This window comes from Prenolepis imparis, unplaced genomic scaffold (genome assembly GCF_030444845.1).
Source record: "Prenolepis imparis isolate NDT839.2.m4 unplaced genomic scaffold, iyPreImpa1.0 SCAF_4, whole genome shotgun sequence".
Taxonomy (NCBI): Eukaryota; Metazoa; Arthropoda; class Insecta; order Hymenoptera; family Formicidae; genus Prenolepis; species Prenolepis imparis.
This window is the reverse complement of record NW_028141162.1, coordinates 2,602,940-2,617,164: the sequence shown is the minus strand read 5'-3', so window position 1 is coordinate 2,617,164 and position 14,225 is coordinate 2,602,940. Positions and strand designations below refer to the sequence as shown.

Sequence of the window (14,225 nt, the reverse complement as noted above, 5' to 3'; positions counted from 1 at the left end):
TTGTGCGGAAAAGTCAAGCGATTGCAGAATTTTAAATTAAAATTTTCGCAATTGTTCGATAAATCAATTCATAATCAAATTTACAAATTCGTGTAAGCTATATTAGAAATGTATTATACATATATGACGATGTAAATACATAAGTATTACATATATACATATATAAATGTCTCTCGTGTTTTATTATTAAAATCTTAAATAATAAATTAACAAATTGCGTAACAATCGACAATAATTAAATAACAAACATGATAATTTACAATTTACGAAGCGTGGAGCATAGGTGGGATTCGGTGGAGAACCGAGACGAGATAGGATGACGATTATCATAATTACTGACAATAATAATAGATAATAATAATAGTAAGCAATATAATATGTATAATAATAATAATATAGAATAATTGAAATATGTAATAATAATTAACGTAATACTCTAATAGATGCACAATAATTAAAATAAATTATTACCTGCGAGGTAGTACAGGAAGAGAAATATTATCTGTCGAAAATCGAAAATTCGAACATTTCGAGAAAACAATGTCGAGTCTTCGCAGTTTTACTCTTTAATGCGCTTTAAATTGCTTTTCTCCCCTGTCTCTGCTTCCTAAATGGAAATTACTTTACACTACCTTACGTCATGAGACTTTTTTAAGCGACGATATACATATAACGAGAATGGAAAATATGTGCGCGTCTATTATATAATTTAATTAACGCTATACAAGTCAATATGAGCAAGAAGAAGAAGAAACAAAAACGCGATGTATAAAGCACAATTTACGTGCGTAAAAAATAAAAAATTCGCGCGTTTTTCTATCGTAAAAATAAAAATAAAATCTTAAGCTTTTGAGTTGAAAAGTGCAAAAAGCCAGAATCTTCCGCAAAATTGTTGCAAATAGATTCTAAAGCATAATGAAACTACGCAAGGAATAAATGCAATTGTAATAATACACATTTAAACTCGAAGATGCTATTGTTCAGTCTTCTTCTTCTTCGATTATCATTAAGATCATATTAAATCGAAGTTTTATATATATATATATATATATATATATATATATACGCGTGAATCGTCCGGACTTTAGCTCTAGCTCTCTCTGTGGTGATATCTTTTTTGTTAACATGTCTACGAAAGAGATCTCATTTCACAAATGACGATTCGCCAAATAATAAGCGAGACGTGATAATTTCTCCTAAACAATTTTCGTTTATGGTTGAGGCTTAATAACCACCTATCACTTGATTCAGCAAGAATATCGCGAATGATCTTGCAGGTTCGTTTGCGATAATTCATCGCTGCAATTGTTAATCAATTAATTTTTAGAACAAGAAATTAAAGGTCTCTTAATATAAAACAACACATAAGATTAAAATTAAACTGACATTAAATGTTTGTTGAAATCAATTATCTACCTACTATCTACAATATTTTTCAAATCGTATAACTTTCAATTAAATCCAGATCTCACATAATATAAAATAATTAACAAAATACAAGATAATTAAAAAAATCGGCTCCACGCGTTCTTGCACCTAGGACATGAGTCGAGGAGCGATTCAATTAGCTATCTTAAGCTATCTAGTAATGTCAGTAAAGCTCTGTTGGCGGAATATCTTCCACTCGTTTCTGTATCTAATTCTGCCTAACGTCAGTAAAGCTTCATTCAAGTCAAAAGCCTCTTTTTAGCTGCTGGTTCTCCGTAATATTTAAAAACTTCGCCGATCCATAAAACGCTTACGTTGAATCGCGTTGGACGATATATTGTTTTTTATCATCGAATATCGTCTTTTCAATATTATATTCCGCGCGACGGTTCGGTCTCGTTGATGTTCCGCGATCGGTGGCGAGTTTCTCGGGACCCCAGCTCGTAATCGAGTCGACGTAAATGTTGAATGTCATTTTCGATTACTCGAGGAAAAATCGAAATTGCATTCCGCCTTCATCGACCCGATCGAATTCGCTTTTCGTCATCGTTTTATGCCTACCGTCTCTCGAAGTGGAAGTTGAAAGTCTTCTCCGGAAGCGCCAGGTTGCCGATGGGAACCTTGTAGATCTCTTTCTCTACCGGCACTATGTTGAAGTTCTTCAGCAGAGTGGCTATTGTTGAGAAGCTGATGTACTGGACCATCTTGTAGCCCATGCAAGATCTTCGGCCGCCACCGAACGGTAGAAAATGCTCCGGCTTCAAGAGTTTGCCGTTTTGCACGAATCTCTCTGGCATGAACTTTTTAGGGGATGTCCACATCTCCTCCGACATGTTCAGGTCGTAGTTGTTCAGGAAGATAAACGTGTCCTTCTCGATCTTATAGCCTGAAATAAAGAGCTCGAATAAGCTCAACGAAATTCTCCGAATTATCGAAAATTTTATTATATTAATAAAATTCGCAAATATTTATTGATGTAAAGCTAGAGATTCGTAGATTTTATTACGATTTCGTAAATTACCGGGAATCGTAATTACCAAGAAAAATTACGTGACGTTTAATGACGTATCGTAAAGAGAGAAAGAGAGAAAAAAATTATTTACCGGCCACGGAACTATCCTGGTTGGCCACGTGCGGTACAATCGGACTGGCAATCAGCCTGATCGACTCGAGAATGATAGCCTCCGTGTATGGCATTTTTCCCCTGTTCTCCAAGCCGACAAATCTGCCCGGAATCTCGACGCTGTCAATCTCCATCTGCGCCGTTCTCTGCACATGCGGTCGAGTGACCAGGTATCCGAGAATCTTGACAAGAAGATTGCCGACAGCCGAGTGACCTCCTACGATGTCTTCCAGCGCGAACATCGCCATGTCCCAGGTCATCCTAGGCTCGGCATCAGTCTTGATGTGATTGATCAGACAGTCCACGTAATCTTCTTCGGGTATGATCGATTTCCAGGTGGCTAGACGGTCCCCGATGATGTATTTCTCCATAAATTGCTTGACTTCGTGAGTCCAATTAACCATTCTCGTCATGTTTCTCTGATGCAGCGGCATCAGAAACGGCATAAAGTCCGCGGCATAGCCCTGGTTCACCTCGTAGAACACCTTGTCAAAATTCTCCATCATTAAACGAAAGGAAACGTCGCCGAGAGGGAAGCTGCGCGAACAGAAGTACTTGACGAAGACGTTCGCGCATGTGTGCATGATCAGCGGCTTGGCGTGTAAGCTTTTGCCGGCGATGCCGTTGAGATAATCGACCAACAGTTCTACCTCGCCACCGATGATGCCATTCAGTTGGTTAAATCGTGTAGTGAAGGCGCGCGGAAAAGTATGTGCTCGCAGCATCTCTCTTCGTGTCTTCTGAACGTCCGACCAGTTGCAGAACGCCAGGGCTGTGGGAAAAAAAATTCGCACATACATCTCAATCTATTTCGCTGAAATATATGTTGAAAATATATATTTGGAAAGAATATACCACAAGATATAAAAAAATTAAAACATAATTTTTTCAGGATATTTTTCTATATTTTTGATATTATATATATATTCTCTTCGACTAGTTTCGCTTTTCGTGTTACATGATGATTTATAACAACTCTGGCAACGGAAGCAGCTGACGTTGGATCATAGCGAACATACCTATTCCACGAACGCATCGTGGTTCAAATTACCAAATCAAGCAACGGCGTTGAACCTCGTTACTGCGCGTAACGATGCGTTCGCAAAACGTCATCGATTTGCAAGAGAAAAATTTGTCGACGCATGCTCTCTTTTCACTTTGCGTGCACTACATATATACGCGGAAATGTAATGAAAACGCGCTACGATGCGACATTGATTCTCATACGTTGCCGGTACACTTGATATGAAATCGAAGCGGGAGAGAAGACGGCAGCAGGAAATGACCCGGTTTCACGCCGCCCAAGAACCTGAAGAGCGATCTTTCCGCGACTCTTCTGTCCTCGTGTCACCCGTTTTTTCACGACGGCAATATATTATCAAATCAAGATCACAAAGAGAGTTACATCTCGAAAAAGTTTTTTCTCGACTATAGCATTTTAACATTTTGTGTAACTTGAAGAAATATTCCAAATTTTTTAATGATAATTGATAAATATGTATTAGACTTTTTTGCATTAGATTTACTTGAAAATATTATGCTGTACAAAATAATTCTTTAAAAAAATTATAAAAATATATTGTTAACATTAATTATGTGAGACGTGAAAAGAATCAAGAAATTGAACAGCTAATAAGATTTGTACTGCAATAGAAACATATTCTAGAGAGATGATGATATTAAAATGAATTATTTTGCTATTTAATCAGAATAGAATGAACGAATAGAATGGAAAGAGTTAGACCGGTCGTCTTGGATCGCGATGGCAGTGTTTTTGATATATTAGCCTTGATCCTGTTTGTCGACTACCGGGTAAGCCAGGAACGCGTGAAAGTGGTACCGTGACCTTTCCGGCTGCACATGGTACCGCTTCTCGCGGTGACCTTAGCACGAGTTTCGGCGCGAGTGGATAAAAGCGTAACGACGTGAGAGAAATATGCGTGCGCGACAAATAAATATCGATATACGTACGGTATGCGTGAGTATATGCGTGAGTCACGCAGCAAGGCCATTAGCATGAGCAGAGTGATTTTTCAGGATTTTTAACAAAGAGTTGACAAACCGCGGAATTTTTTATCGGCGCGAGAACGATGATTAATAATCGGTGGAAGGATATAGGCGATAAATTATGATCAGCTGGAATTTCTTCTGATCTTCCTGGTGAACGCACGATTGAACGATACACGCGAACGACTAACCGTGACCTAAAGCGCTGAGAGAGTGAATCGTTACGGTTGCACAAGCGTAATCGATCTCTGTTTCGACGAGTAATCCGAGAATTTTAACTGACACTATTAGTTCCTAAATTATTTTTATACGCGAAATTATGTCGGATCTCTCCTGCGATTTTTCGCTACACAGATCCTCGGCAAGAATTCAAAGAGAATTAAAGAAAAAATTATCTATACATATTTTAAAGGACGAATTTGTCATCTTTTATTTACACTGTTCAAATTTTAATTATTATTTTTCTCACAATTAATAGATATTAATTAAGAGATATTGTGTGCAATTTTAAAAATTAGAATTTTAATTCTTTTCTCAAACTAAAGATTAATTTCGAAATTATTTTTGAGATCGCGAAAGAAAATATACAAGATAAGATACTTACAGTTCTCCTTGTTGCCGAAGAGAAGATGATATCTGATGAAGTTTGGCCGGGAGTCGAAGTGGTGGCCCTTGGCGATCAAGATTTCCTTGATGTTCTCCAGTCCGTTGACGACGACGCAGGGTAAGGAGCCCAACTTGAGCTTGATCACCTGACTATCGTAGACTCTGACGAGGTCGGCGAAGGCTTTGTAAGGCACATCGTAGCGTCCCAAGATATGAAGAGAGCCGAGGATCGGCCACGGCTTGGGTCCTGGTGGATCCAGTAGAATGGATGACTCCTCGCCGTCGTACAACTTCTTTGATGTCTTCTTCGCTCTGATATGATCTACCAGGATTAAAATCAAAGCCACAAGGGTGACGGCGAGCAAAAAGTACGTCGTGGCGCTGATAGAGATCATCTTCCAACACAATCACAAATTTCTTCACTGAAAAATTTCCGCTCTCGTTTCTCTCTTTTCCTGCCACTTTCCTCCCTCTGTGACCCGGAAGAAAGTTTTGTGGCGCTTCTTATAATGACGAGTTATCCAGATTGAAAATCTCTTTGGAGATTAAATCTTTTTCGAATCGAGACACACACGTGGATGGTTTCGTTCGACTACTCCTGAATATTCTCGACAATTTTTCGATTTTTCTAATCCCGGACAATCTCTCGCTTACTTCCCCAAAGAAATATCAATGCTGATTGTACGTGTTGACCGATCAGGACGCAAGCTCCTTGTGGGCCCGTCTGTGAACGGTCCGCCGATCTGGCTCGGTCTGTGGGGATAGGATGGTTGTCCGGCTATCTTATATAGCCGGGCGTAATGTAGTCAGCACATTTGCGTCGAGCACTGTGCGCCTCAACCCCATACATATGGATTCGTGTTGAGACGAGATGGGCAGCGAGCAGGAGGAAGAGAAGGAGGAGGTGACGGTGGAGGTGGAGGAAGAGGAAAAAGAGAAGGAGAAAGAGGTGGAGAAGATGGACACTCTTGTACGGATTGCAAGAGATGTATCCCTCTGCCTTTGCCGCAACGGAAACGAATTTCAAGAAAACTTGAAGGGGGATATACTTATACTTCGCGGGTTGGGGTAGGGCCCGCGTGGGATCCCGGGTGGGATCCGCAGAGTGGAGAGAGAAGGGAGTCGGAGGAAAACGAACGCGCCGGCAGAGGGATGATTGCAAGACTACGTCGGAGAAGAGAGAGAGAAGGAGTTCTAGTAAAGCAAAGGGCAGTCCGTAAACCATAAATAGTAGGGGCGGGTGGGGAGAAGAATCATCTCTCGCGTTAGGATCTTGCTGGACCCTCGCTGGGCAAAGCAAGGGACGCTTCTTGCCCTTGACTTCTCTTGTTAAGGTGCCATCGAGTTTTCTGGCAGCCAAGGTGGTGGTGTGCGAGCGACGTACTCGCACGCCAGCTGCGCCGGAATCGACCGGAATTATTCAGTGTACTCGAATGTACTCACGGTGAGATGCCGAACCGGAATCGGCGAAATTGACGGTAATTCGCTTTTGGCTTACACCGCGGGGTACGTGGACGGAGAACAAAGTTTTGTTTTTCGCGAGGCGGTCGGCTGATACGACCGGTAATGGTGCCAGTTGAACGCTTTGATAAGTATGCGGGAACCGAGTCGCGCGGCAAGAAGGTGGATTATGGACGTGCATCGAAGATGCACCGTGAGAGAAATAAGAGGGACCAGATGCGACTGTTTTCTCCGTGGTAACGAACAGAAAGAAGAGCTAAAGAGCTGCGTTTCTTGGTGCCATCAAAGCTCGGTCATATAAATTAAACGTTTATCGCGTCCGTATCATTAGAATCGTAAATTATTCTGTCATTGCGTCGTTGATAGTTTAAATAACATTTTTGGCATTTAAAGAATTATATTTAATTATATTTCATTTTGATATTTTATTTTAATTAGAAAGAAAAAAATACTTCATTGTATGTGTGACGATCGTCATCTTTGTTATCTGAAATTCTCCTATATTATCACACTTATTTGGGGCGGCAGACTTTGTTTACGTCTGGAACGATTTTTCTCATCGGGAAAAATCAATCGATCGGTCGATCTTGAATCCGAAATTTGTCTCAGCAGGATGTTGAATAGCGTTATGTAACTGTGAGACAACTATGCGAATGCATTTCGTTCGACGAGAAGGAAGTGAAATATACAATTCTAATGAAGTCTTCTTTTCGTTCATCCATATTAATTTAGTTTATCATCGTAAACATTATTTACGTGAAAAACGAATCTAATATAATTTTTTTTAATTTCTTTAATATAATTACGAAAATGAGTAACATACACTTACAATATTTATATGCGCAATCATGTCAATAATATAAGATTAAAAATTAAAATTTTTGTTTTGAAAATTTAAGATTTATCTCGGCAATTCCGTAGACGTAAACAAAAAATAAAAGGTTGTCGTATAAAAAAAATATTTTGCATCGATCTCGTAAAACCTGTTTGCTATTGAATTTTCGTATTCGGTTTCCGTGATTCTCAGACAGAAATCAGGGTTTATACAACAATAGTAAAAAACATTGTAAAGGAATAATAGTAACGGAATACTAGATGAGAATTCAACATCACAATACAGCCAAAAAGATTATTTGGATAAGGAAGCATGTGTAGGAAGATTTGTCGAATTTGTTTGAATTAATGAATAAAGCATAAGTATACAATGGTAAGTACGTATGTGTCTGACTCTCTCCTCGCCGAATGGAGAATCCTTCCGTGAAGCGCGTGGCGCAGACATACATGTGACGATGCACCCTCCGTCGTAATTTTTTTCCCTCTCACTCGCCGCGACAGTAGAAAGATTACCTCATTCGTATCAAGTGGTATTATCGAGAGTTGATTTCTGGGAAGCTAGCGGTACTGGTCTCTTTGCTGTCAGTTCGCCAAATCAACTCTAGAGACGAGGCGCGTAACGGGAAAGCCATCTCTTCTTCGCTTTGCGAGCGACAGCCGGAAGCTGCGTCGTCGTCGTCGTCTTCGTCGTCTTCGAGGCGATTTTTCATTTCGCTTTCGTACGCGATCTCTCTCGCGGATCCCTGTCGCTTGATTAGCGCAGAAACCTGTTCGAAGCAAACCTCACTTGCCATGTTTCTCTTCCATATGCGTTGGGATTCAGGAGAGAACAATTTATCTCAAATTTCGAATTGATCTTTCTCTTCGACTTTGGATTTACGTTAGTTTGTTTTAATTAAAGGCGAGTATATTTTATCTTATAAATTATTTTATAATTATCACATCTCGTCTTGAGATCCTCGACAAAAAGTTTTCATGGCAAATTAAACGAAAAATTGTCATCGTTGCGTTATTTTTGACCCCACCTTGACTGCCAGTCTGACTAGCACGAAATCAACCGTTAAATTCGTAGAATACGAGCGCCTCTTCTGCGCAATCTTTTTATCAGCTTAATCTTAATCTCATGGGAACGCCTTGAGATCGCGAACAAAACACGTAGTGGCGAATCGATAGCATTGCTGACAGGGCTACAAGGTGTATATATGTGAGGCCGATTCGATTCATTATTCCGTGAGGGCCGGCCCAAACTTCACGAAGGACCCGACCAAAAATCGAGGCTACTTCGATTAGCAATGAGACGAAACCAAATGTCTCGATTCTTGCGTTTCACAACGCAAGAATTCGTCTCGAATATTTTTAATCGTATAGATTTTAATTTGAGATTGCGTTTAAAACGTGATTACGAATGAATAATTTTATCACAAATAATATAAATAATAATATCTAACATTTACAAAAAGTATTTACTATCATACAAAAATATATGATATTTGTATGTGCAAATAATTAAAATTTATATTTAATTAACGCTAATTATATTTTTATAATTAAGAAAAAAATATATACAACTGATTAACACTAATATTGTGAGGTCTCGCAAAGCATCGAAACAAAATGTCATTCATACAGATAATCCCATTGTTAGAGATCGAGAGAAAATGCAAAATTAAAGAAAGTGAGATAAGTAATGCGATGACATACTTTTGTCAAGTACTCGACAGCAATGAAGGACGCATTGAAATAACGTGATTACATACTACTCGACGAACTCATTTTGCTCACCATATTTACACATTTAAATAATCGATGACAAAAGTCAACATTATAAATAAAAAAAAAAAAATTTTTTTTAATGAAAACAATCCAGCGTTCTTAATTGTTTTAATTCATTAGGGAAAAACGACATAAAGTCATTCTTGATTCGTATATAATCGCGTTTATTTTCACGTCGCGTTGTTGCTCCTGGGTGCTCACCGCGGCCATATTGGATTGTGACGTCAGAGGCGAGAAAGCACACGCTGAAAATTCTTAGATGCCATTTTTTAATGAAAAGATATTTCGATTAAACAGCACTTCAGATGGCTTTAGCACACTCTTAAAAAATCCCGAAAACTATCCTTTTCCCTTTATAATCAATCAACATCTGTAAAATGATCGAGATATCAGACTTTGACATGCGGAATGACTGCGCATGTGCAAAGACCAGACGGACTGGGCTTCATAATATTACATTTTACAGCTGTTGATTGATTATAAAGGGAAAAGGATAGTTTTCGGGGGTTTTTAAGAGTGTGCTAAAGCCATCTGAAGTGCTGTTTCATCGAAATATTTTTTTATTTCGAAATGGCATCTAAGAAATTTTAGCGTGTTTTCTCGCCTCTAACGTCACGATTTCGACATGGTCGGCAAGGAGCCATAATGATTTCTTTTCCTTGGAACGATGCTGGGCCAGGATGCGTTTATTTCTAGCAGAGTTTGATCGGTGGCACCGTCGATCTCTGGCCAGCAGATAGATGTGTCGACGATAAAAAGTGCGGCAAAGATATATTCCGAGGTGGTTCGGGTACAAAGGCGATCAGCACCGAAAAATCAAGGTTGCCTGGATTAGCAATGAATAATATCGGTGGCAGGATGATGGTCGCTCGCCTTGCAGCCTGTCTCGTCCTTTAGCCTAGATTTGTAGGGCAGTGAGGAAGCGCGACTCTCCGGAGATCCGAGATTCGCCATGGAAACTGGGTTGGGGACGCTTAAAAAAAATCCGTTCCTTCCAAGCTCAAGAATCACCCATCCTCTCAGGATCGATGATCAGCGTTTCTTGAGCGTTATATAACGCAGATGATATTCCTCGTTGTTCTCTAACGCGCGCTAGCACAATGTCGACTTCCGATTACGACACGTCTCCGATTTATCTGTGAATCCTATTTGAGAGAGAATCTCGTATCGGGATAAACACGGTCCAAAGAAATTTTCGCATAATTCGTCTAACTCTGCCACGTGCTATTCGAGCAAGGTCTTTTTAAATCCGAGCTACATATTCTCTTTATAACGGAGAAATTTATTTCGTCCGATTCTTTAATAAACTGCCTAAAAGAAATTTCAAATTTTCCGTCTACAGGAGATTTGTATTATTTGGTGATCTTGTGTCCGATCTATAAGACAGATAAGATTGTATTCTATCAACCAAATGAAAACCATTCATCGAGTTATCACGCCGAGAATACGCGACAGATTCGGCAAGGAAAAAAGCGCATGTCCGATATATAATGCAAATATATAATAGACGAGTGTGAAAAAGAGAGAGAAAGGCAAATTGCCGGAAGATAAACGCATGGAAATTAGCAGGCACCGAATCGCATTTAGAGAGAGTCGCCGGTGCGAATGTTGCGCAAGAAATTATTGAAAATGTAACGGGCCTCCCTCATCCCCCTATCTCGGGCGAAATCGGGCCATGCGTATTTCTCCGAGACGTGTCTCTCTCGCTGACGTTGATCTGCATGTAGCGGTCGTTGTTGCGCTTCTAACGGTCAAGAGAGGCAGCTTTTACATAAGCGCGAATAAGCACAAAACGAGGCGAACGGGAACAGATATCGCGGCCGATGGATATTGGCAATTGCAAAATTCGCGACGGATACATTTATGGAGAGGCTGCGGATTTCCCTGCCCTCTCCGAACCCCCTTGTTCGCGCCTGGGTCTCGTCCAGTCTCGTGTGCGCTTTAGCCGTTTTCCAGAATCACGCGAATCGTTAACCACGACGTGTGTTAGACATGCTGATGCAGATCGAAGGTAAAAGTTTTTTACGTCTAGATCGCGTTGTGCAAGATAGATAGATTGACGAGGAGATTCGAGCTCGTCTCTTTAACGTGCGTCAGCGCGAAATTCTTTTTCCGAATTTTTACGTTTGCTATGCCAAGGCATTTTTGAACGCGAGCAGAATTTCGACGAGTCGTGTAATCGGATCGGTGCGATTCAAAGTGTCCGATTTCGAGCCTGAAAAAAAAAATTTGACACTTTGGTTTTGTTGGCACCGCGACTTTTCGTTGAAAAAGACTAACACATCGATTTTTTGATACTTTATCTTTTTGCCAGAAAATCCAAAATCAGATCTTTTTTTTTTTAAGAAAATGTCATGAAGAATTTGATTTTGCAATGATATCGATATTCATTTTGAGGATATTGACATCGAATATTAGTTGAAAATGATACTGAGATTATGTTCTATAAATTATCCAATTATCAGATTTATGCATCTTTATGATTAAGTTTTATAACTTAATTAGAAATTAAAATTCTAAATTTAATTAAATTAATGTTAAAATAATAGAATTCTATTAAAATTAAAATTTGGATAATAAAACAGGGATAATAAGTGTTTGCCACAGTATCGCGATTTATCGTCGCTACCTAGGTAATTACCGAAGCGTCTCACTCGCCGATCGCGAACACGGAATCATTACGTCAAAGCTCGCTCGTAACAGAGTAAATGAATAGGTATTTGGTTCTAGATCGAGCCGACGCGAATATTAACATCGTCGTAACGGAGCTTCGCCGCGAATCGGAACGAGAAAAAGTGACAACGACAAAGAAATAGTCCATTTCTCGCTGCCTGTGACTTTTCGATTTGTCTTTCTTATCGAAGACAGGACAGGATGTCATTTTTATTTATGTGTGCACTTATGTATATTTTTAATTGCACATATATTTTTTTATCTATAAACGATGCACATACTAGAATACTCTTCTAACAAACTCGCTTTATTCTCTTATTATTTTTCATGTCTATTCTCATCAATTTTTATGAAAATATATGCCAAAATAAAAAATATATACTTTTATACAATCTGTATTCTTTGAATGTAAAAATATAATTTTTTCTCTACAAAAAATTTTTACTGTACTTTTCTAGCATAAATTAATTAATACATTATAACAGATAAAATGAATTGTATGTAATGCAGTTACTTTCATGTATAAATATTTTCAAAATAGTAGATTTTTATTTAAAAATTACCCTTTTTCGATCTACTTGTAAGAGCAATCATTAGATGTTGAATTAAAAAATCTATTTAGGAAACTCATTCTGTAGATCGGTCACTTCTCACTGCGAGAGGAAACCGATTCTCCACGATGTTTCCGCGAACAGAAGGACGGAGGACACTTTATGCGCCTGCACCTGTATCACGCACCACGTGAGGTGTCCGCGATTCCTCTCCGGTCCTCTCCTTCTTCTCCTCTACCCTTACGATTACGACACTCTTCCGCGTCGATTTATCTTTCGTTCGTCCGGTCGGTCGCGTCTTGCGACGCGATGCATTGCGGCGAAACCGGTTTTCGGATGCTCTCTCACGTTTGAATGTCGCACCGTTTAATTTCACCCGCGGACGAACTTTCGCGACGAGCATCCAATTATCGCGGCCAGGCGGCCGTTCGATAAAAGGGAAATTAGTCTCCGCCCGAACCAGGCGCGATTAAATGTCCATCTTTGTCGCCTACCGGTCACGCTTCTGCATGGATGGCAGAAGAACTCGAGAGCAGAAAACTCTAAATGCGTTATCTGTTCTGATTTGATGAAAAAATTATTAATTAGATTAACTACGTGTTTTAACATATTTAATTCAATATACTCTTTTAAGGCAAATTTTTTATTCAATGAAAAAATTTGTCACGACAATCTTGATTTAAACTCTTTCTCTTCTCTCTCTCTCGCCGCATGTATTGTCACCTAAGACTTGTAAGTCGATCAGATTTACATATCAGATTTTAATAAATTTGACTTGAATTTGAAGTATAAACGAGTCCTCTTTCCTTTAAAACGTACGATAATCTGTAATAGTAAAATTCTCATGCTTGTCTATCGAGCAAGCCGAGGTTACGACCATGTATCCAGAGTTCTAAACTAGGCGGACTGGTCTTGCGTAGAGACTCTTCTAGGTTGCGGATCTCCTACAAAAACAGCTCGTGTTCAGGTTAGACGAGTCGCGGTATCGAATAGAACACGTTCAATCCACGTTCGATGGCGACTCGCCTCTTATATCTTCCTAGGAATCCATCTAAGCGATATTAGCCAAGAGACATAAAGTAAAATTGCATTAAAGAAACAATATTTGTCAGGAAAACAATTTTTCGCATGTCTGATAATTTGTATAATCTATACGTTTATATTTTATTATTTGTAACTCAAAAAATTAAAAAAATTGCAAAATCAACATGCAACAAATTAGATATTTTTACCTTTAGAAGTGGGATACATGTAGAATTAATTTTATTCCAAATATCTTAATTAAATGTTTACCTGAAATGTCTGCGAGAATGATAAAGTAAGCTAACCTACCGTAATATAGGAAAGACGAAAAGAAGAATTCACTCTCCAGTTAGCAACTTGTGCCAGTCCTAGAACAAAACTGTTCTTTTATGTACATCAATGTGTGTCCAATGCAAAGGCCTAGCGATCGTCCTGAAGGACGCATGCATAGAAACCTGCAAACACGCTCGAGGATCTCCTTCAAGGTAACGTTAAAACCGGCCAAAACCTACGACAAGCAAGATATTTGCATCCCGTGCCGAGATCGATAGATCAAGGTGCGCAATGGTTAGCATTAGTGAACGTGGTGTCCTATAACGTAATCATGATGTCATTTCCATGGACCGTTTTCGATCAAAATTCGGAGAGCCAAAAGCGCTAAAAAAGTAAGAAAAAAGAGAAAAAAAAAGACAAAAAGGTGGAGGAAGGACAAGAGGTGAGCGAGGAGATACGATACAAATATATTC

General features: G+C 39.2%; 1 protein-coding gene across 1 annotated transcript; it reads right to left on the bottom strand.

The window, feature by feature from the left end:
- Window positions 1–93: 93 nt before the first annotated feature.
- LOC145935329 (cytochrome P450 307a1) lies at window positions 94–5,924 on the bottom strand. The gene is made up of 3 exons (XM_083036549.1): window positions 5,163–5,924; window positions 2,532–3,323; window positions 94–2,314 (listed from the first exon to the last, which is right to left on the bottom strand). The coding sequence occupies exons 1-3, from the start codon at window positions 5,557–5,559 to the stop codon at window positions 1,986–1,988; spliced, it is 1,518 nt and encodes a 505-aa protein (XP_082892675.1). The 5' UTR covers window positions 5,560–5,924; the 3' UTR covers window positions 94–1,985.
- Between the last annotated feature and the right edge of the window lie 8,301 nt (window positions 5,925–14,225).